The sequence below is a fragment of the Mauremys mutica genome, chromosome 12, assembly GCF_020497125.1.
Source record: "Mauremys mutica isolate MM-2020 ecotype Southern chromosome 12, ASM2049712v1, whole genome shotgun sequence".
Classification (NCBI taxonomy): Eukaryota; Metazoa; Chordata; order Testudines; family Geoemydidae; genus Mauremys; species Mauremys mutica.
In genome coordinates, this window is record NC_059083.1 from 8,991,559 (window position 1) to 9,012,446 (window position 20,888).

A 20,888-nucleotide genomic window follows, 5' to 3' on the forward strand; every position below is an offset into this window, starting at 1 on the left:
TAAATCCTTCAAAAGACCACCCTTATTTAATATATACATTTTAATTCCTATCTCATGAACTAGTTTTAAGCAAAATCAGTACCGTAGTAAGATATCACATCCTTTGTTATGCCTAACATCTTTGGAAACATTTTTTAAAGTTGGCAAAATTTCATAAACATGTGAATTGTTATGGAGATCACACACAGTAAATTAGTGTTCCCTTTTTCTAAAAGCAATGAACATTGTTATGAACACACTAAACCTCTGTAACTGATTAATTTAAAATACTGTCTGTTTCAGTGAGTTAAATATGCAGTAATCTGGACTGATTACTTTATGAAGGCTTAAGAGTACATTTGAAATATAAAATCAACTTAGAAATACTGATTAAGAAAATGTAAAACAGAGAAGAGCTGCATCACGTATACCATAGTATTTAATGTTGTGTTCAGCAAGCCAGCTGACTCACCCTTACTACAAGGTTTTTGCAAATACATGTCTGACAAACTTCAGGGCAGATCAAAAAACCTGTGACTGACATTTTTTATTCCCAAGTTTAGGGCTTTTAATTGGGTACCTTCTGCACGTCCATTCTGCGTGAGGGAGAAGGTACAAGGGTCTCTGCAGGGAACTGTGACTCTCTGCCACAGTGAGGTGGGCTGGGCGTCTTGTTGTTTTCTGCTTTGTCCCTCCGCCCCCGCCAGGCTGCGAGCTCAGGCTGCTGTCGGGCATAGGGGCACCAGTTTAATTATACTGCATACTTGCATAGGGCCCCATAAATCCTAAGCATGGCCCTGGGGGCACCAAAAAGCAGTGCCCTGGCTCGGCAGGGAGGAGCCGCCTTCCGGAGGCACCGGAGAGCCAGAGCGTCGGCTTGCGGGGACAACGAGCCCCAGGCATGGAGGAGCCGGCCCTGCAAAGGCAGCGGCACTGCTAGCGGGGAGCAGCTGCGCCCCTTGCCCCTCCTGCCCAGGCTGCAGCCTGGCGCCCTCCCCAGGGGCTCCTGCAGGCTGCAGCAGATGCATGCAGGCAGAGGCCCCTGTGTGCCCCACAGCTCCCTCCTCGCTGTGCTCGGGGTCTGCGGCTCCCGGGCATGTGAGCCAGTCCAGGGCCCTGAGCCTGCTCTGAGAGGGGCAGCAACAGTGGCAGCTCACACTCCCGGGAGCCACAAAGCCTGAGCGCCGTGAGGGAGGAGCTGGGGGATGCCCGAGGTTCTCTGCCCAAATGCATCCACTGCAGGAGCCCCCTGGGGGAGGGGCACCTGGCCGCAGCCTGGGGAGGAGGGGCAAGGGATGCGGCTGCTCCCTGCTAGTGGCGCTGCGGCCTTTGCAGGGGTGCTGCCCCCTTGCGCCGCGCCGGCTCCTCCATGGCTGGGGCTCGCCGCTGCCGCAAGCCAACGCTCTGGCTCTCCGGTGCCTCCGGAAGGCGGCTTCTCCCTGCTGAGCTGCTGCAGCGACCCAAGCCCGACAAAGCCAGTGAGTGGACTTGGGGCGGGGGCCATCTGGGTGGGGTTGGGAGGGCTCGTGGGGGGGGCCTTGCACCCTCCAGGGGAGTTCAGGGGGCGGGAAGGGGGGAAGCTGGTCTGAGGAGCAGCCCCTGGGCAGGCTGGCCCCTGGGGTCTATAAAGGCTTGTTGGGATTTGCTCCTCAATGAATCGATGTGTAAAGGGAGGTCGGGGGGGGCAAGGTGGAAGTTTCACCTGGAGCACAAAATATCCTTGCACCAGCCCTGCTCCCTCTCAATCTCCCTCTTTTTACCTAAGAGGGCAAATGAAAAATAGTCATTAGACTTGGGGAGCAGATGCTGGCCTGAGAGTTTGGTCAGCCATGTTACTGGGAACCTGCGGTGAGGGATGTCACCTTGAACCAAGTCTAGTTTGTTAAGTTTAGAAAGTGTTTTATCTTTATTGCTCTTGTAACCATCCCTGACTTTAACACCTCATTCCTTGTACTCAGTGAAAATTCCTTTGTAAGTAAATAAATTTGTTTCAGTCTTTAATTACAACTAACCCAGTGTTGTGAATTGTTTGGGTAACTATCTAAGGTAGCAGACTGCGTACAGACGCTCCCTGACTTACGCAAGCATTCCGTTCCAGAATGTCTTGCGTAACTCAGAAACGTAAACCTGACCGTTACGCAAAAAAACCCTCTTATTTCCAGTTTACAGAACTTTTTCCGTAAGTGCAGATTTGTGTAAGTCGGGTTTGTGTAACTCAGGGGGTGTCTGTATATTGATGCCCTTAGAGGGGCAATGGGCCAAGTAGATCTGGACTGTCCAGAAGAGGGCTGGACAGTGCAGAAGACATGTTGGGGGAGGACGTCCAGGACTGGGAGCGTGTTGGGGTCACCCTGCAAGTAGTGACCAAGGCTGGTGGGCCCAGTGTGGCGCGGGGGTTTGCTGACAGGCGGCTGGACCAGGGCTGTGGCCAGGCACAGACACTCAGGGTGTGACCTGCAGGCTGTTTGGCCCAGGTTGGGAGCTTCTGCACAGGACTGTGAGGCACCCCAGGCTGCAGGGCAAGTGGTGACCCAGCCTCTCCCTGGCTGGGATCGCACCCTGGAACGTTTGGTTCCCACACACTGGCTCACAGGGGGTTTTCCAGAGACGGAGACAGAACTTAGGACACTCAAAGGCTGAGTTTAAACAGATTCATGACCTTCATTTTGATTCAAACAGACAGGACCTGCTCTCAGTGCGGGTGGGACCCCCAACCCCATAGGGAGGGCCTGGAAGGGTCACTGGCTACTAGACTCCTCTGTGGAAGAGGGATGATTTCTGGTGTAAATGTTATACCAATAAAAACTAGCAGGATCTTATTAAGAGGGATAAGGCAAAGATGCCACATTTATTGTGAATACAATAGTAAAGCAAAAGACAAAAGCAAACAACGTTGTTTTACTACTTATTTCTATCACTACTTATTCCTTATACACACACACACACACACATTCATCCACACAATCATTCATTCAGGTTCTGTATAGATGTTATAGTTACCAGCCTAGCCGTTGCTCATGCCAAGTTACTGGCCAGGTATCTTGGTCATGAGGAAGGAGCCGAGTCTGTGTCAGATGCATCTGATGCTCCTGGAGGCTGGCAGCAGAACCACAGACTCAAAGTCCTTATTCTTTAGAGTCCAGTTTTATAGGGATTTTTCCCTATGTTCGTTCATAGGAGTTGCTTCATTCTGCTGTTGCTAAATCAATCAGCAGATGGCTGGCTCCATGTTATTAGATGTTTTGTTTTTCCTTCCTTTGAGGTGTGGTGGGTGGATTCCAGTTTGCCCTCCGGGGGTCATCTGGTTGATCCCACTTGACACCTTCTTCAGCCGACACTGAATTCTTCAGGCTGGTAACTCCCTAACCATTCATTCACATACATTCTCTATCTTAATCACATCTATTTCACTGTCTCTTTATCTTTTGGGGTGTGACCAATTTATGTGAGACTCCCTGTCTTTTAACAATCAAAGATAAAGTGAGATGAAAACTTACGGAGGGTGGGGGTCTCTATTTATACACTATAACAGCTACTGTTTTGGCTTACTTAGAGTTAATTAATGTTTAACAAGTTTTATACAAAGTATTTCTTTGAGCAGGCTTCACACAGACAGCTGGTGGCTTGCAGGTTAGAATCACAAATTTACTTTTAACATAAACCTTTAGTTATAAGGCATCAGTTAACAATAAGTCATTTTTCATATAAATCATGTTTAATATAAACCTTCTTTAATATCCCTACATATTTAGTGAGGGGGAAATTTTAGTGATTTTTATACATTTTCTCTATAATGCTTTTGCCCTAGAATAAATGTATCAGCTGAGAAAGGGCCGTGAGCTGGCTTGTAACAGCTGCCACGTGCTGGGCATTGTGCTCAGAGTGGAAGCAAAGCGCAGGCGCTGGCTTTTAGACAGACTGGCTTGCTGGGACGTCGCAGTGTATGAACGGGAGCTGTGCAGCTTTAAGGGCCCCGGTCAGGGAGTGAGACGGGGTCTCTGCCCAGAGACTGGGGGTGGCTGGAGACTCAAGCTCTGACCTGATGGAGGTGGGATAGAGATCCAGTTACCCTGAAACCGTGACAGTCTCCCCGAGAGAAGGGTCACACACCACGCCATTAAGGTAACTGACAACTAGGCCTGGACAAAACCCTGGAGACAGACTAAGAACCAAGATGCAGCATGGAAGGGCCATGGAGGGAACCGGAGCCAGGCTGTCTCACATTTAGTCTCCGAGTGTCTTAAGTTCATGAATCCCCTTTCTTCACAGGGGTATCAGGTTTACTGCAGATCCATTTCCTCAGTGTCCTGCAGCTGGAGCTGCTGGCTGTGAGGTCTCTGTCCAGGTACGCACAGTTTGCTCCGCCTTGTATTTGAAACCTGTAACCCAGAAGCAATTGAAGCTAGAGTCAGTGTGTGCCAGGCACAGACCAGGGGGTGACGCCCCAAGTCAGGGAGGGGGAGCTGCTGCACTCTCAGCCCCTCAGGATCCCCCTTCCTGCACCAGCACCAGGCCCCACTCCCGGCAAGAGGGGACGTTAAAGCAGCCAGTGGGGCATTTCCATTGCCTCTGACCAATGCAGAGAAAAAGAGACTCACCGATGGTCAAACTTGGTCCCATTGGCCCATTGCCAGACCTGGCCCGAGTCCTTCCGGAGGCCGATCCAGTGGTCCAGTTTGCCTTCGTATGGCAGCAGAGAACCCTTAGAAACCCAATAAAAGCAATCAGCTGTGTTAGGCCCTGACTCTGCTGCTCCCCACCTTGGGCAGCAGGGGATTCTTCTTTGAGATGTGTGTCCCTACGGGTGCTCCACTCTCGAGGTTCAGGGGCGCATATACACCTAATCGGAGATTTTTGGTAGCAGTGTCCCTTGAGACTGTGCATGGGCCCTCTCTCCCTCATGGTCTGCCTCCAGGCTATTTAGCACTGCACAGGCGAACCCCCCTCACTTCCTTCTCTACTGCCTTTGGACTCAGACGGCATGTCCTCCCTTCCTTATCTGTGTCATCAGCATAAGTAGTGTTTGTTTTATTCTAACTACTTTTAAGGAGAACAAAAGTAACAAAACAATCATTAGCCTAGTAGACTCTCTTTTTTTTTTTAAACTGGAAAAAAAAAATTGAGTAAAGAGGACTTTCTTCTGCATTCCTCCCTGCTAGAGGCTGACAACCCCCTGCCCAGGGGCAGGCCTGGCTCTTTCTGCTCCAAGCAGTGCCTCTCTGGCCAGGAGTCAGTTCCTGTAATGGCCAGACACTCACAGTGCCAGGGAGAGCCTCACAGAAGTGCACAAGGTGAGTAACTTCCTCTTTCTAGAGGCCTCTTTCATTGTTATTGGTTGAAGGGATCAGATAAATGTTAACCCTTCACCCTCCCCCATCCTCTTTTTTGGGGCTGTGGCACCTACTGTAGCAGAAATTGAGCTGCAAGGTCACTGTTCACCCAGCAGCCCCTTCTCAGAGCACAGCAGGGCCAGGAGGGAGAGGGAGCTGCAGGGGGAGGGCAGACTGATCCCTCCCACCAGGGCAGGTAAATTGATGGGAAGAGGCCTAAAGCAGACCTCACCTCCAGCTGGATTCCCCCCACCCCACCCATGAGGAAACCCTGGGGCTGGGCTGAGCTGGGGGGCAGGTTCTCACCCCCTGCAGCCCATTGGCCTGGAGCTGACTGAGCCAGCCTAGCTCTGCACAGGACGAGTCTCCCATCTGGGCTCTGGCAGATGCAGGGTTGGGGAAGTTGAAGCCCCAGGTCCAGCCAGGATTCAGCTGCCAGAACCGCACTGACTCTGGCTGCCCAGCCTGGGAGGCACCCGGGCTCCTCTCGGCCCTACAGGGGCTGAGCCCAGCCTGACTCCAGCCCTGTCTGTGGTGCCAGCGATCGCTGGGCTTGGCACAAAGCATCTAACCGGCTTCTCACCAGCTCCTGCGGACTCTCAATCCCAGCCAGGGAGGCAGCGTGTGACGAGCAGAAGCTCTGGCTGTAGGTCCAGTTCCCTTCGGCCTTAGAAAAATAGTAACATTTCCCTTGGATCCGGATCCAGCCGTCCGGGCAGCAGGGGGCAGCAGGGGGGCATGGAGGAGGCTGCTTAGATGTTACCACTAGAAAACACAAAGCACAAGGCGAGAGATCGTCCCATCTCTCATCTCTGTGGAGAACGAGCAGGGACAGAAACAAGAACTGCCCGATGGGATCAGACTGATGGGAGAGACGGGCCAGTCTGAGAGTGGCCAGCAGCAGCTGCTTCAGAGGCCACGGCCCAGCAACCCGACAAGCAGCGTGGCTGGAGTTTGTTATGACTCACACACTGCGGCAGTGCCAGAGGCCAACCAGGCCAAGCCCCCATCGGGCTGGGGATGTACAGAGTGTGCAGCCAAGGGAATGGGGAAGGTGAGAGCAAGGGTGGAGTGTGTCTGGCAGGGGCGCTGGAACTGGGGTGGTAAGGGGGGGCCATGCCCCCCCCCCATGTTTTAATGTGGGGGGCCCAGGCCTGCCCACTTGTTAACCTGGGCGTAGAGCCTTGGGCAGGCACAGTGATGGTGGCGGCAGGGGCTGCACTTCAGGGCCGGGGAGCTGAGAGGGGGATCAGCTCCCCTGCCATGATGCGCAGCCCCTGCTAGCAGCACCAGCCTCTTCCTGGTGGGGGTTACAAGCTGTCTCTACAGCCACAGTTTCATTAAAGGAGGCTCCCAGGCACAAATTCAGAGGCTGGGTTTGCATGAAGACACCCACACTCCGTATCTCCCAGGGCAGCACAGCTCCTTGCTGGCTGTAAACAACAAAGGTGGACACAGTTTGGAAGTGCCACCACCGCACTGAATCCAACACCTAGGGGCCCAAGGCCCAAGCCGATCTCTGGCACCCAAGGGGTTGCAGGGAGGCTGTCTGCTGTTGCCGTTTGTGGATACAGCAAGGAGCCATGACCCAGTGCAAACCCCAGAAGGGCAAGAAATCATTAAAGGTCCCAGGGAACAACAGGAGTCAATGGGATGAATTGAGCAAGGGGGGACAATTCAGGCTGGCGCTGAGGAGACGATCCTGAGCCATGAGGTGGTCTGAGAATCTGGGATATTGCAACCCCCTGCAGTCTCTTTGGGGACCAATGTCCTTCCGAGTCCCCGACACCTGGCCAGGCCAGAAGCCAGAGCCGGGGTGTGGTAAGAGCCGCCTGGGGAACCTGGGCTGCTGTGGGGAGCCCCAGACACTCCACCGGCCCTGGGGGGAAAGGAGTGGGGGAGGGGCCACAGTTCCTGCACTGGTGCTCTGCCTCCCCCCGCCCCCCCAGCAGGTCCCACGCTCCTGCTGCCCAGCACATGGATTCTCGTACAAGGCTAACGGCAGTGTCATGTGCTCACACCTTCCACAGCCACATCTACAGAGCTGGGCAGCTCAGTCCAGGAGGCAGCGCAGGGTGAACACCGAGCGGGTCATTTCTGTGACTGATCTCATGGGAGCAGGTACAATAGGCAAGGGCAGAATGTTAGAAGTTCAGAGCCCCCAAACCACCAGCAGGCGGCAGCAGAGAAGCTGCCAGACCTGCTGGGCCCCAGACAAGGACACCTTGAAGACGAGGGGCCGTCAGATCCAACAGCCTCTCTGAGCGGGTTTCCCTCCTCACCCATCTCGTGTATCAAAGCCTCAGATCCCCTGGAACGCAGCCTGCAACGTGTGACTACACTGAGGGGAATGTGGGAGCAGTGAGAGCATCTTCTAATAACCCCAGCGAGCAGCACCCAGACCCCTCGCCCAGCTGCTAAACCCTCCAGAACCCCACTGATAACCCCACAGCCCCACACCTTGCTGCACAATAGAGTGACTCTCACACTGAATGGAAATAGCCTGTAATCGCACATCCCGTACGCACCAACTGGCCAAGTTTAACGCCCCTGGGGAGCCTTCCCTTTGGAGATCCCTGACCCCGGGGGTTAAATTCTCAGCAGCACCACTGCAGTGATGGGGGCTCCCCGCCACAGCTGAATAAATCTCACACCAGCAATGCTGTAGCCCCTGCCAGCCCTGCTGTGGGGACAACCAAGGGGAGGAGAGGCAGGAAGGTCAAGCCAGGCCAGGCCAGGAATCTCAGAGCACTGAGCTGCAGACAAGTTACCCTGCTCAATGAAGATCGGACACTGGATCCATGTCAGTCCATCCACCCAAACAGGTGTGAAAAGAGAGTCCCTGAGTGTAAAAGGGAGCAACAGAGGGGCTGGAATCGGGAAAAGAGCGACTGTCTTGTGTTCGCTGCCCTGGACGACTGGGGCTCAGGAGATCTGGATTCAGTTCCAAGCTCTGCCAGACTCCCTGCCTGACCCAGAGCAAGTCCCTGAGGCCGGATCCACAAAGGGACGGAGGCGTTTGCCAACACCGAACTTTTACTAGCCTAGGAAATCCCTGGAACAACAACGGGACCCACAGGGCCTGAGCTGGGTGCCCCACACAGTGAAGTGGGGGGGAGAGCAGGGCATAAGAACGGGATCCACAACAGCCAGTGCACTAGACAGGGGCTGCCCAAGCCAGCCAATAGGAGACAGTGACAAGCCTGTGCCTTCCACCCCGCCCCCCTCAGAGCTCAGCACCTCAGCCCTAGAGGGGACCCCCTGCCCTGGAGTCAGGTACCTAAGTCAGTTCTTGGGAGAGCGAGTGCAGCAGGCACCTAAATCCACTGAAAATGGCTGGACGGGGGGGGGGGCAGAGAAGACGACCTCCCCGATCACCTTTAACCCACTGGCAGGGCTCTCACCCCGACGTGAGACCCTGCCTCAGTCCCCTCTCCCTGGTGAGCAGGGATTGGAGAACAGGGGGTCCCACCTCTCAGGTGGGCGCCCTACTGACTAGATCAGAGGGATTCTAACTCTCTGGCCCGATTAATATTTAATTATTCAATCAAAGCAGAGCAACTTCAGCAGGAAATATTGAGACACACACCCCCCATCAGACTGTCCAACAGCTCAGTGGCTGGGCACTCCCCGGAGAGGTGGGAGACCCCTGGTCAGATCCTGTCTCCCCTCAGACAGAGGGGACTGGAACTGGGGTCTCACATCCCAGGGAAGGGCCCTATCACTGGAGCAGGGTTAAGGGTGGTGGGTTTTCTTGTCCCCCACCTGTTTCACCCTAAGCACACCTGCCAGATCCCGCCCCACGGGTTCGACAGGCCTCTGAGTGCCAAGAGCCAAGCAGCAGCACACGCCAAGAGGCAGAACATGAAGTGTCGTCCCGATTCCCCAGGTGAGCTCAGGCGCCCCCAGGTTCAGCGGCAGCCGGGCAGGGGGTTGGCAGATCACAGGGTGCCTGAAACTGGGACTTCGGCCCTTTAGTGCCCTTTGTGGAACTGGGCCACGGTGCCTTGGCTCCCCTGCCACAAAACAAGGACAAGGACACATCCCTGCCTCACAGGGGTGTGCGGAGAAATCCGTTAGTGTCTGTGATGCTCTCAGGACTGACAGCGATGAGGGGTAGGGGAACCATGAAAGAGCCTAGAGAGACTCCTGTCTGACCTGACTGCTAAAGCAGAGAGGCCGGGGAGAGATGAGGTGGAGCTGTGAGCCGCAAAGGAAGAAAGCTCCACACCCAGAGACTGAATCATCGGGGGTTGGGAACTTACCTATCAAAGCTGCTACTAGAGCGATGATGACGACCATTGTAACCACGATTATGGCTCTGAGGGTAACTGGACGATCCCATACTGCAGGTTTCCTGGAGCTGGAATTAGCTGGATGATCTGGAAGACCAAAACCTGTTAATGCTCCTGGGGTGACTCAGACCAGAATTATTTGCCATCAGGCTCTGATCAGACACACACCAGATATTTATTTTGACATCTTAAATGGTTCTGTCCCTGCTCTGGACACAAACATTAACTCCAACTCCCATCCAGACTGCGAAGGAGAACATCACTCCCCAAATCACCACTGTGTGGTTAATTAGCCCAATTAATCCCCAGAAAGGACCCTGCAGAATTCAGAAGGATTTGCCTGAGGGTGGAGGATGATCAAGGGCCTGGAAAATCCATGACAAGAGTTTGAAAAGCCTGGGATTGTTCGCCATGGAGAGGAGGTGACTGAGAGGGGACAGGATAAACTGTCTACGCAATAACAGATGGGACAGAAGGCAAATTGGGAGCTTTTGTTGATAAAGGCGTGGGCCCAGGGCCGGTGCAACCACTAGGCAAGCTAGGCGGTCGCCTAGGGCGCCAAGATTTGGGGGTGTCCGGGATTTTTCCTCCCCTTCCTTCCCCTCACACAGAGTGCGGCACGGCTGATTAGGTGCCTGGGCCTGATTTAGCTGCTCCCATTGGCCTCCAGCAGGCAGAGTCCCTCCACCACTTCCCCCCTCCCCCTGCCTCAGCGTCTTGTCGCCAGCACTTCACTCCATGTGGAGCCAGCATCTGACCGGCCTGGGCCTGGTAAGGGGAGTTCTGGGGGGCCCTCAGGGGGCAGTGGTGGGGAGAGGGATCAGAGCAGTCAGAGGGTTAGATGGGTCAGGATTCTAGGGGTCCTGTCAGGGGGCGGAGAGTGGCTGGCTGGGACGTGGGAGTCCTGGGGGTCTGTCTGCGGGAAAGGATGTGGATAAAGGTTGGGGCAGCCAGGGGACAGGTAGGGTCCTAGGGGGGCAGTTAGGGTGGGGGGGGGTCTCAGGAGGGGTCAGTCAGAGGGCAAGGAGTGGGGGGGTGCTGGGGGTTCTGAGGGAGGCAGGAAGGAGGAGGGAGTGGATGGGGGCTGGACTCAGGTGGGGCTCTACCACCACCCCCACACCCAGTCCTTTTTGACTGCTGAAATATGGTAACTCTAAAAAAGGCGGTGCCCTGGCTTGGCAGTGAGGAGCCGCCTTCCGGAGGCACCGGAGAGCCAGAGTGTTGGCTAGCAGTGCTGCCACCTTTGCAGGGCTGCTGCCCCCCTGCACCGCGCCGGCTCCTCCATGGCTGGGGCTTGCCGCTGCAAGCAGCACGCTCTGGTTCTCTGGTGCCTCCGGAAGGCGGCTCCTCCCTGCCGAGCTGCTGCAGCAGCCCAAGCCTGGCAAACCCAGTGAATGGACTTGGGGCGGGGGCTGCCGGGGTGGGCTGGGCTCGCGGGGGGTATGCACCTTCCAGGGGCGGGGAGGGGGGAACCTGGTCTGGGGAGCAACTCCTGGGCATGGCTGGCCCCTGGGGTCTATAAAGGCTCATTGGGATTTGCCTCTCAATGAACCGATGTGCAGGGGAGGAGGCGGGGGCGCAAGTTTTGCCTAGGGCACAAAATATCCTTGCACCAGCCCTGTGTGGGCCATCCCTGCACGCTCCCTTGTGGCCTGGTGTGGCACTGTGGGTGCACCCCTCCTTAATGTCCCTTGATTGGCAGCAGTACGTTTGCTTTTACAGCCTAAGGCCAGGAGCCGCCAACATTAATTAACAAAACAGCTCGTCCCCTTTTAATAAGGCTTCAGGACAGGAGCAATTTCAACAAACAGTTCATATGGTCCTCACCTCAGGACCCTGGGTCAGGTATCCCAAAGTTAACGTCCATCAAACCAAGTCTCAGGCTGATTAGGTTGGTCTCCTAGAGCCTGTGAGAAACCATCACCTGCTGCAGCCTGCTTGGCTTCTACTCCCCTCTCTCCTTCAGCTGCCTCTTCCTCTTCAAATAGCCCAGGCCTATGGTGGGGCAGGGCCAGCTTGATTACACCTGTGCCAGATGTAGCCTCCTGCCTGTCCCTTAAAGGGGTAGTTATCGCCTTCCCGATGTTCTCCTTGTCTCAGAACACAAGAACACGGGGCTATTCAATGAGATTAAAAAAGTGGGAAAGGAACTATTTTTTCCAGCCTATGTATGATTAGACTGTGGAACTCACTGCCACAGGAAATTGATAGAAAGAATTTAGGAAAAGTTAAAAAAGGGATTGAGCATTTATATGGTTAACATGAATATCCAGAGTTGTCATAATTAACCACCAAAGGTTGGCAGGAACTTTGGAAGAGCCTCCTCCATCCCAGGGAGAACTGGAGTTCAATCTTAGCAAATCCTCTTCCCTAGCACCCAGAGACACATCTGAGGGCATAAAATTCACTGGCAAAACACATATGAATGTGTGGCCATGCTCGGAGGCAGGGCTCTGCATAGGTTATGAGTGCAAACACCTCAGCTCACACGCTGGATGGACAAACCACCAGACGAGAAGAGCAGTGACAGGAGCGACCTAGGGAGACGTGAGCCAAACATTTTCAGAAGGACAGAACACATACAGTCCTAAATACCATACGTGCAACTGCCACACAAGAAAGCACGTGCAGCACAGGCGGAGTCCATTGGAGCAATACAGCCCCTGCTGCATGGGGCGGGGAGAGGAGAGGCAGCATCTCTCTCCAGCCTGTTCCTAGGCAGGGAAGCTCCCGTTACCTCGTTCTCCTGAACCCTTCAAGTCTATGGAGCTGTTAAGAAGCTGTCCAGGAGGATCTGCTTCTTCTCCCTTCCGCATCTCTCCTCTCAGGGAGGCAGCGGTGGGTGCCGGACTCTCATCAACTCGGAGCCAGCTGCAAGAGATGGCTCTATGCAGTCATGGCAGACTCAATTCCAGCCAGTGCAGTGTCCCTGGCTTTGGCTCCTCTCCCAGCTGACCTAGAATCTGCAATGACACAGTCAGGACAGCATAAGGGTCAGTGGGTTTGTTTGTGGTGTCCCATCCCCCATTCATCAGAACGAAAGCCCAGAGCACGAATAGTGCAGTAACCAACTTCCTCCTGTGCCATCAGGCCCCTCGTTGAAGATTCCCCATTTCCTCTCACTCCTCAGTTGGGAGTTGGGCAGGAGAGGGGCACACGGACGCAGGGTGCGGGGTGCAGGCAGGGATGTGCACACGCCGTGTGTCTGGTGTGCCCTGGTACACGATGCAGAGCCGTGCGTAGTGCCTCCCCCTGCACTGGCAACTCCGGGAAGTTGGAGGGGGGGTGAGCTTGAGAAGCAGCTTTGGGAGGGGCACAGACACAGCACCTTGGAAGGGCTCTAAGGGACCCTCTCCCCCCCGCGCTGGTGGCTGGGCCGGGCCCGGCCCGTGTCCCTCCGCAGGCCGCTCCGCTCCCGCACCAAGGGCCGCTCTTGCTGCGAAGTTCCGCCGCCCCGCGCGCGGCCGGATTCCGCTTTTCTCTGCCTCCCCGCCCCTCGCACCGCCGCCATGATGTGGGGGGGCAACAGCCCCCGCCCCCCTTCGGCCCCCGCCTGGGCCCTGCTCCCCCCAACCCCGGGGAACCGGCTCCTGCGGCCCCGGCCCCGCTCTCTCCGCCCGGCTGCGCCGCGTCCCCCCAGCGCGGCTCCCGGGGACAGGCGGCAGCCGGAGCCCAAGGCTCAGTGGGGGGAGTGGGGGTGCCGGGGGGTAGCTGCGTCCCTGGCGCTGACTCAGCGCGTCCCTGGCCCGGCTCGGAGACACGCGCGGCCCGGCCCGGCCCTCACCTGAGACCCGAGCGGGCAGATCCAGAGCCCTGCGCAGCCCCCAGGATGTGACCCGCCACAAAGCGAGGCCGGACCCTCCCGTCCCATTTCTGATTGGCTCCCAGTCAGAGCCGAGCCAATCGGCGCCCACCCCAGGACGGACGGTCCCGCCGTCGCTCCCTGACCCAGGGGACAAGCCGGGGCCCGCACTGCGGGGTGCAGAACCCGCTCCCCGCCCGCTGTCTGTGCGCGCTGGGGAAGAGGCGGCAGGTTGGAGAACGATCCCAGCTACACAGAGCTAATGACGGGGGGTAAATGGGCTGCTACCGCTCAGGAAAGATCTTGGCGTCACTGAGCGGATGTTTTCAAAGAACAACACTGAGCAGCGGCCGCCACACCAGCTCACAGCCTGTTAGGAACGGGAGAGAGAGTTTCTGTTTTATCACAATGCCACTTGTTAAATCCAGCCCCCCCCCCCCCCCCCCCCCACACACACACCTTCCACACTGCGTGCAACTCTGGCAGCCCCATCTAACATGGAGAGACTGAGGAAGGTCCAGGTGCAGCAGTGCCCAGCCACAGATTCCCCAACAAACAGAGGGGAAGCCCTGTACGAATGACACTCAACACGGACACACCCCCAATAACAGAACAAAAAACTCTGAAACGAGCCAACCCACCAGTTCAAAAAAGTGAAAACAACCTGCCCCATGCAGAGTTTTACCTTGTTAGGCCTGAATAAAGATGTAGCACAAAACCAGTTGTGCCAACCTGACTGAAGTCAAGCATCTAGAGGTTTCTGGGTAATCTCAGAGTGGAAAATACTGAGAAGCAGCATTGTCTCACAAAGCCCTGGGAAACAGTGAGATCAGTGAAGGGGCTGGGACCAGCTGTGTTATGTTGAGAAACAAACTGTCTGAAGAACTGATAAGAAACACAAGCATCTCACAGTTCTGACTCTAACTCCTTGGTTTAGTGTTTGGTGTGTTTTAACTCCCTCACATTCCTAACCTTTGGCGCTTGTTGAGATATTAACAATTCAATATTGTAGAGACTAGGCATGCGTATATATTAAAAGGTGTCTAATTTCTAGTTGTTAGACAAAGGGGGTGGGTTGCTCTAGTAAATGATCTATGACGTAATAAAACTGTCTATATAAGCTAATACTAAGCTGTAAAGAGGCGTCTGGTTCTCTTCGGATACGAGCTGTTCTTTTACTGACACGTGCACTTGTCAATAAAGAACTTGTGATCGGACCTTGCTGGTGTTGCCTGTCTCTCTGCGGTCAGACAACGAACTTCGCTGTTGAGGTTCGAGTCCCCGACAACCTCAAAAGGGAAGAGTGCAGGAGACTCCATGAAGACCACTAGGGGCTTAACTATTGATTTTACATGGAAAGTGCATAGACACCACAGTGCAGGGCCGCCCAGAGGGGAGCAAAGGGGGCAATTTGCCCCGGGCCCCTGGCTCCGCAGGGGCCCCCAAGAGAACAGCGGAGGCTCCCGCCTCCGCCCCTCTCCTGGAGCCTTAGCACATCAAGCGGCGTGTCTCAGCTGGGGCCTCTGAGCCCCGCCCCGCCCCGCGCCGCGTGGGGAGGGGGCGAGGCTGGGAGCTTCGGCCTGAGCTCTGCTCCCTCCGCTGGGCCCGGAGCTCCCAGCCCCGCCCCCTCGCCACCCGGTTCTGAGCGGGGCGGAGCTCAGGCGCCGCCGGAGACACGCTGCGGCTGTTCAGCCGAGGCACTGAGGCTGCGCGTGAGGAGGGAGCCGGGGGTAAGAGGCTGGGACCGGGGGGGTTGGCTAAAGGGCAGGGAGCCCTGGAGACAGTCAGGGCAGAGGTTGGGGGAGGGGGCAGGGAATGGGGGGGTTTGGATTGTGGGTGTTCTTGGGGGGGGGTGGATAGGGTCAGGGCCGCCCAGAGGGGGCGGGGCAAGAGGGCGCAGGAGCTTCTTCGCTCCCGGTCTTTGCCGTCGGGGGGTCCTTCCGCTCCGGGGTGGAAGGACCCCCCCACTGGCGAATTACCGCCGAAGCGGGACCCGCCGCTGACGTGCAGACCGGTCTTCGGCGGTAATTCGGCGGCGGGGGGCCGTTTCGTTCCGTTCCGGGACCCGCCGCCAAAGTGCCCCGAAGACCCGCGGCGGGGACCCCCCGCTGCCGAATTACCACTGAAGACCGGGCTGCACGTCGGCGGCGGGTCCCGCTTCGGCGGTAATTCGGCGGCGGGGGGGTTCCCGCCGCGGGTCTTCGGGGCACTTTGGCGGCGGGTCCCGGAACGGAAGGGCCCCCCCGCCGCCGAAGACCCCGGGGCCCCGGAATCCTCTGGGCGGCCCTGCCACAGTGAAGAGTGTCAGTACGGAACAGTAAAGTGAGACAGGCAGTTCTCCTTCTGGGGAGAGAAACAGAGACAAAGGAAAACACTGATTCCCACGGAGGATGCTCAGATACTGCGGAGGATGGGCAGCTCAGACAGGTGCTAGTCACACCACTTAACCAGCACACAGATCCCACAGGGATGGTGGGTACAATAACCTGAATAACCACAGCAGCCGCGGGGAGCCCAGAGCCCTTTAAATCTCAGCCGCGGCCGGGATTCAAAGGGCCGCTGATTGCCCCCTCCACGGACCCCTGCCCTAAATGCCCCCCAGGACCCCCACCCCCTATCTAACACCGCTGGTCCTTGTCCCCTGATACTCCTCTCCCAGGACCCCACCCCTTATCTAAATGCCACTGCTCCTTGTCCCCTGATTGCCCCCTCCCGAGACCCCTGCCCCTAACTGAACCTTGGGACCCCAGCCCCTATCTAAGCCTCCCTTCTCCTTGTCCCCAACTGCCCCCTCCTGGGATCCCCCCAACTTCCCCTCAGGACCTCACCCCCTACCTGTTCCCTGATGAACCCCTGGGACTTCCATGCCTAGCCAACTGCTGCCTATCCCCTGACTGCCCCCCCGAACCTCCGCCCGATCCAACCCCCCCTGCTCCCTGTCCCTTGACTGCCCCCCGGAACCCCCTACCCCTTCTCCAACTCCCAGCCCCCTTACCGTGCCACTCAGACCAGCGTGTCTGGCTCCATGCAGCTCCAGACACGTTGCTGCCATGCTCCCCCGTCCCCAACACCTGCCTTCCAGATTTGAACACCTCAAAATTCAGGAGTGGTCAAGCTCAGTTTGGGCAGCTGTTACTTCATTTCTCCCAAATCAAATATACTGATCCACTGTAACTTGCTGTAGAAAAAGTAGGATAAAATTGAGCAAGAAATGCTTATTAGGACTGGAATTGCTATTTTCAACAGCCATTGCCTTTTTGTTTGTTTAAAAGGAAGACAGTGATACTGCATTGGCAAATTCCCCATAGAAAGAAAGAGTGGAACAAAAGAATAATAAAGGCACCTCAACTTTTACTCATTCATGGAGGACAGTCTTATAAGATGCATCCAGATATCCTCTAATCACACAAGCTGAAAACTGTCCCACTTTACTGCTGCTCTGTAACCATATGGGAACCAATCTTGTCTGTGTTCTGTGCACGTACAAAATTCCTGCTGAATCACCCGCCCTGGGAGTGAGTTATCAGTGACCCAGGGCTGGGGGGGGCCACTGGTGGGGGGGAGCCCAGGGCTGGGGCAGCAGCGGGGTGTGGGGAGGGCACTGGTGGGGAGGAAAGGGGGAACTCCAGCGCTGGGGCGGCAGGGGGTGTGGGTGGGGGGAGAGCCCAGGACTGGGGCAGCAGGGGGGTACGGGTGGAGCCCAGGGCTGGGAAGGGGGACAGCCAAATTTTGTTTTGCTTGGGGCAGCAAAAAACCTAGAGCCGGCCCTGCCGGGTTCCCCCAGCCGCCGGAGCCCCGGGCCCTTTAATTTGCCCCTGAGGGCTCCCAGCCACCTCTTCAGCTGGGAGCCCCTGGTTGATTTAAAATCAAGTATCACCTCCCCACCCCCAACCTTCCTTTTTGGCCCACAGCTGTTTTGGTGGGGCGGCGCTGGGGAAGGAGGGTTTGTTTCTGCAGGGCTGGGCGGTGCTGGGGCAGGGTGTTTCCGCGGGGCCAGGAGATGCTGGGGAGGGGGGGGTGTTTCCGCAGGGCCGGGAGATGCTGGGGGGGGGGTGTTTCCGCAGGGCCGGGAGGTTTCGGCCCTCAGCTGTTTTCTTTGGACGAATGTGGCCCTCGCCGCTTTACGAGTTGTGCAGGCCTGGGATAGGCCTTGCTCCCTCCCAGCGCTGGGAAATCAACAAACTCAGGAGAACAGGGGAGCTACAGAGTGAACTGGTTTGTAACCTTCACCAGAGCAGCCAGGCCTGAATCCCTGGGGTCATTCCGAAGGGAAGCCACTCACCTGATTCCCGCCTGTTTCTGTGATCCCTGACCCCTTCCTAAGCTATCAGATGTCCCAGCAGATGATGGGCAGCCTAATCCTCCCCAGTAGTGAAACTGACTGTCATTTCCTGGGACGAATGATGAGCTGGTCTCTGAGCTGAACCTGAGGGGAGAGAGCAGAAAGATCCTCTAAAGAATCCATGGTACCTACAGAGAACCAAGACTGGGAACAGAGTTTGTTTGAGCAAGAGGAGAGTGACTGGATAATACTTATCTGATCAGTCAGTGCTCAGTGAGAGTCTGTCCATAGGCCCCAGGAATGTTCCTGCAAAGGAAGTAACAGAAAGTTATTAAGCAAAGCTCAGACTTTAAAGCCAGAAGGGACCATCATGATCATCTAGTCTGACCTCCTGCCCATTGCAGGCCACAGAACCTCACCCACCCACTCCTGTGATAGACCCATCTCCTGAGGATCAAGTCAATAATCCATTGGAAGGAGTTCTGTGGTGGTTTTGGATGCAATGAAAGGGCTGTTTTAAGGTGTTGATCATGAAGTAATGTTATCCCACAAATTACTAATAGTTTGGAGAAGCACAGATTGGTAGGCTGAACTTTTCCATTGCTCTATCAATGCTAACTCAGGAAAGCGACCCCTAGCACCGCTCCCTACACACTGTTTTAGTCACACTGTAGGTCTTGCTGGAACCGTAGACATAACTAAGAGTATGAACCAGAGTAGGCTTTGGCAAAACAACAACACACAAGGTGTCAGCTAACCAGGAAAGCAAGTTCCTGACCTGAGAGGATGGTGCAGAAACACAGAGTTCTCAAGTAACTGTGTAAACACCATAGGCGTGCGCAGCCCATTTCATTAGGGTGTGCACCCAGGGAGCCCCGCCCCTGCCCTAGTCCCGCCCCCATCCACTCCCGCCCACTGACTTCCCCCCCCCTCAGAACCCTCTGCTCCTTGTCCCCTGACTGCCCCCCTAGAACCCTACCTGTCCCCTGACTGCCCCGACCCTTATCCACATCCCCGCCCCCAGACAGACCCCCGGGACTCCCATGCCTATCCAACCACTCCCCGCCCCCTGACAGGATCCCCAGAACTCCAGACCCATCCAACCCCCCTGCTCCCGGCCTCCCCAATCCCTCTCCACACCCCTACCTCCTGACAGCCCCCCCAGAACTCCTGACTCATGCAACTCCCTCCCCAGCTCCTTCTCCCCTGACCACCCCCTCCAGAGACCCCTCCCACTAACTGCCCCGCCCAGGGCCTTCCTTGCTCCCTGTCCTCTGACTGCCCTGACTCCTATCCACCCCCTAACCCCTGAGAAAGCCTGGGACTCCCATGTCCCATCCAATACCCCCTGCTCCCTAACCACCCACCCCCTGGGATCCCACCCCCTATCCAACCCACCCTGTCCCCTGACTGTCCCCACCCCTTATCCAACCCCCGTGGCCCCGGAGCATGTCTGACTTCCCGCGAAGCCAAATGCTGCCCCGCGGGAGTGTGCAACCCCGGCCCCCAGAGTGCTGCGTGTGCGGCAGCATGGCTCCAGGGGACGGGGGAGCATGTCTGCCTCACCGTGGAGCCTAACACTGCCCCGCGGGAGTGCGCAGCCCTGGCCCCCAGAGCGCTGCACGTGCCAGCACAGCTCCAGAGGGGGGAAGGCGGGGGAGGGGCCGGGAACTTGCTGCATTCGGCCAGGTGCTCCGGCCCGGGAACACAGACCCCGCGGCTTGCCACGCCGGGGAGTGGGGCCATTCGCCCACCCCTGCATTAAGGGGTGCCTGGGCACACCCAGCACACCCCATGCGCACGCCTATGGTAAACACATTCCTAAGAGATGGTCCAGGAAGACCCAGACCCCTTGTAAAGATAAAGAGGGGATGGCAGGATAATGAATGAGGATGTTTTGTTGGATGTACAAGGATAAGGATGATAACTAACAATATCTAGAGTTTCAGAGTGGTAGCTTGTTAGTCTGTATCAGCAAAAAGAACAGGAGAACTTGTGGCGCCTTAGAGACTAACAAATGTATTTGGGCATAAGCTTTTGTGGGCTAAAACCCACTTCATTGGATGCCTGCCGAATATCTAGAGTATAATATGCATTTTTTTGTATCAATGTATAAAAGGAGAAGTCATAGGAGGGGCATCTTTGTACCGGCCTAGGGGACAGTGTTATAATATGTTGATTGAGCTGATACCTTGTTGGGGGCATGCCCCAGGGTACCTGTAACATTGAGCCAGGGCACTTTGTCAATGACAAACCTGCCGAGTACCTTCGCCACCAAACCAAGCCTGTGTCTCTCTTTATAATCGAGGTCTGCCGAATCATCTCGCCACGGTTTCTGCTAGTGCAGCTAACACCTGAGCTCCAAGAACAGCAGCACTAATACCACACAAGTGGATCTTTGCATACCCTAGGGGACTCCATAATGGCAGACAGTTATTAATATTTTATTAATAAGAATAAAACCTAAGCAGAGCACAAGCAAACAATAAATGGTTACTCCGGTTACCTTTTTTACAGAGAAATGTTAAATAGGACTGATTAAGTATTTTCTGTCAAAACTTTTTGATAGAAAAATGGGTTTGTGGCTAAACAAAACCAAAGTTCCATTGATGTGTCGCAGAAGCAGGGCCAGGCAAAGTGGTTGCTCCCTTTTTATTCTTGTTTTGATTTGTTTAAACTGTTTTGTTGCTGCTGTTTGGGCGCTGGCATGAGCTGAAATTAACAGGCTGAGCTGAGTAAGTATTTTAATGTAGAAAGATTTTTTTTAAATTACTTCATAATGTTACTGAAGGTAGAAGACACCTTTATTAGCGACTTGGTTAGATTTAACTAGTAGCAATTACCTTTAACTTTTAAACACCTTTATGGGATGGTAACATTTTTAGCATAGGAATATGCAGCTTAATACAGTAATACAAAGGTAGCAGACTAATTTTTCTTGCCTCTGTCTGCAGAGAGCCTGCAACAATAACTCCGAGATGGGGTGATAACTCCGACACCCGGGATCTCCCCTACCAGCCTCACCCTAGCAGGGGACTGTGAGCAGCAGCAGGAGGAGAGAGCAGGCCCAGACTACTCAGAAAAGTTGATTAAAATAAATCATTTAAGTCAAGGCTTTCCACTCAGTGATTTAAGTCACCTTGATTTAAATGTACCCACCCTGTGCACTGAGTACTGATTCTGTGGGAATAAGAGGGGTG

General features: G+C 55.5%; 1 protein-coding gene across 1 annotated transcript; it reads right to left on the bottom strand.

The window, feature by feature from the left end:
* Window positions 1-3,732: 3,732 nt before the first annotated feature.
* On the bottom strand, window positions 3,733-13,455 carry LOC123345640 (C-type lectin domain family 2 member D-like). Its single transcript, XM_044982632.1, has 6 exons — window positions 13,389-13,455; window positions 12,342-12,567; window positions 9,575-9,691; window positions 5,893-6,074; window positions 4,578-4,681; window positions 3,733-4,358 (listed from the first exon to the last, which is right to left on the bottom strand). The coding sequence occupies exons 2-6, from the start codon at window positions 12,418-12,420 to the stop codon at window positions 4,226-4,228; spliced, it is 615 nt and encodes a 204-aa protein (XP_044838567.1). The 5' UTR covers window positions 12,421-12,567; window positions 13,389-13,455; the 3' UTR covers window positions 3,733-4,225.
* Window positions 13,456-20,888: the final 7,433 nt, after the last annotated feature.

Coding starts and splice junctions, on each gene's coding strand:
- LOC123345640 (XM_044982632.1), bottom strand. CDS start 12,420: ATGCGGAAGGGAGAAGAAGCAGATCCTCCTGGACAGCTTCTTAACAGC. Junction 9,692..12,341: donor GAAGGGTTCAGGAGAACGAG/GTAACGGGAGCT, acceptor TTGGTCTTCCAG/ATCATCCAGCTAATTCCAGC. Junction 4,359..4,577: donor GGGACCAAGTTTGACCATCG/GTGAGTCTCTTT, acceptor TCTGGGTTACAG/GTTTCAAATACAAGGCGGAG.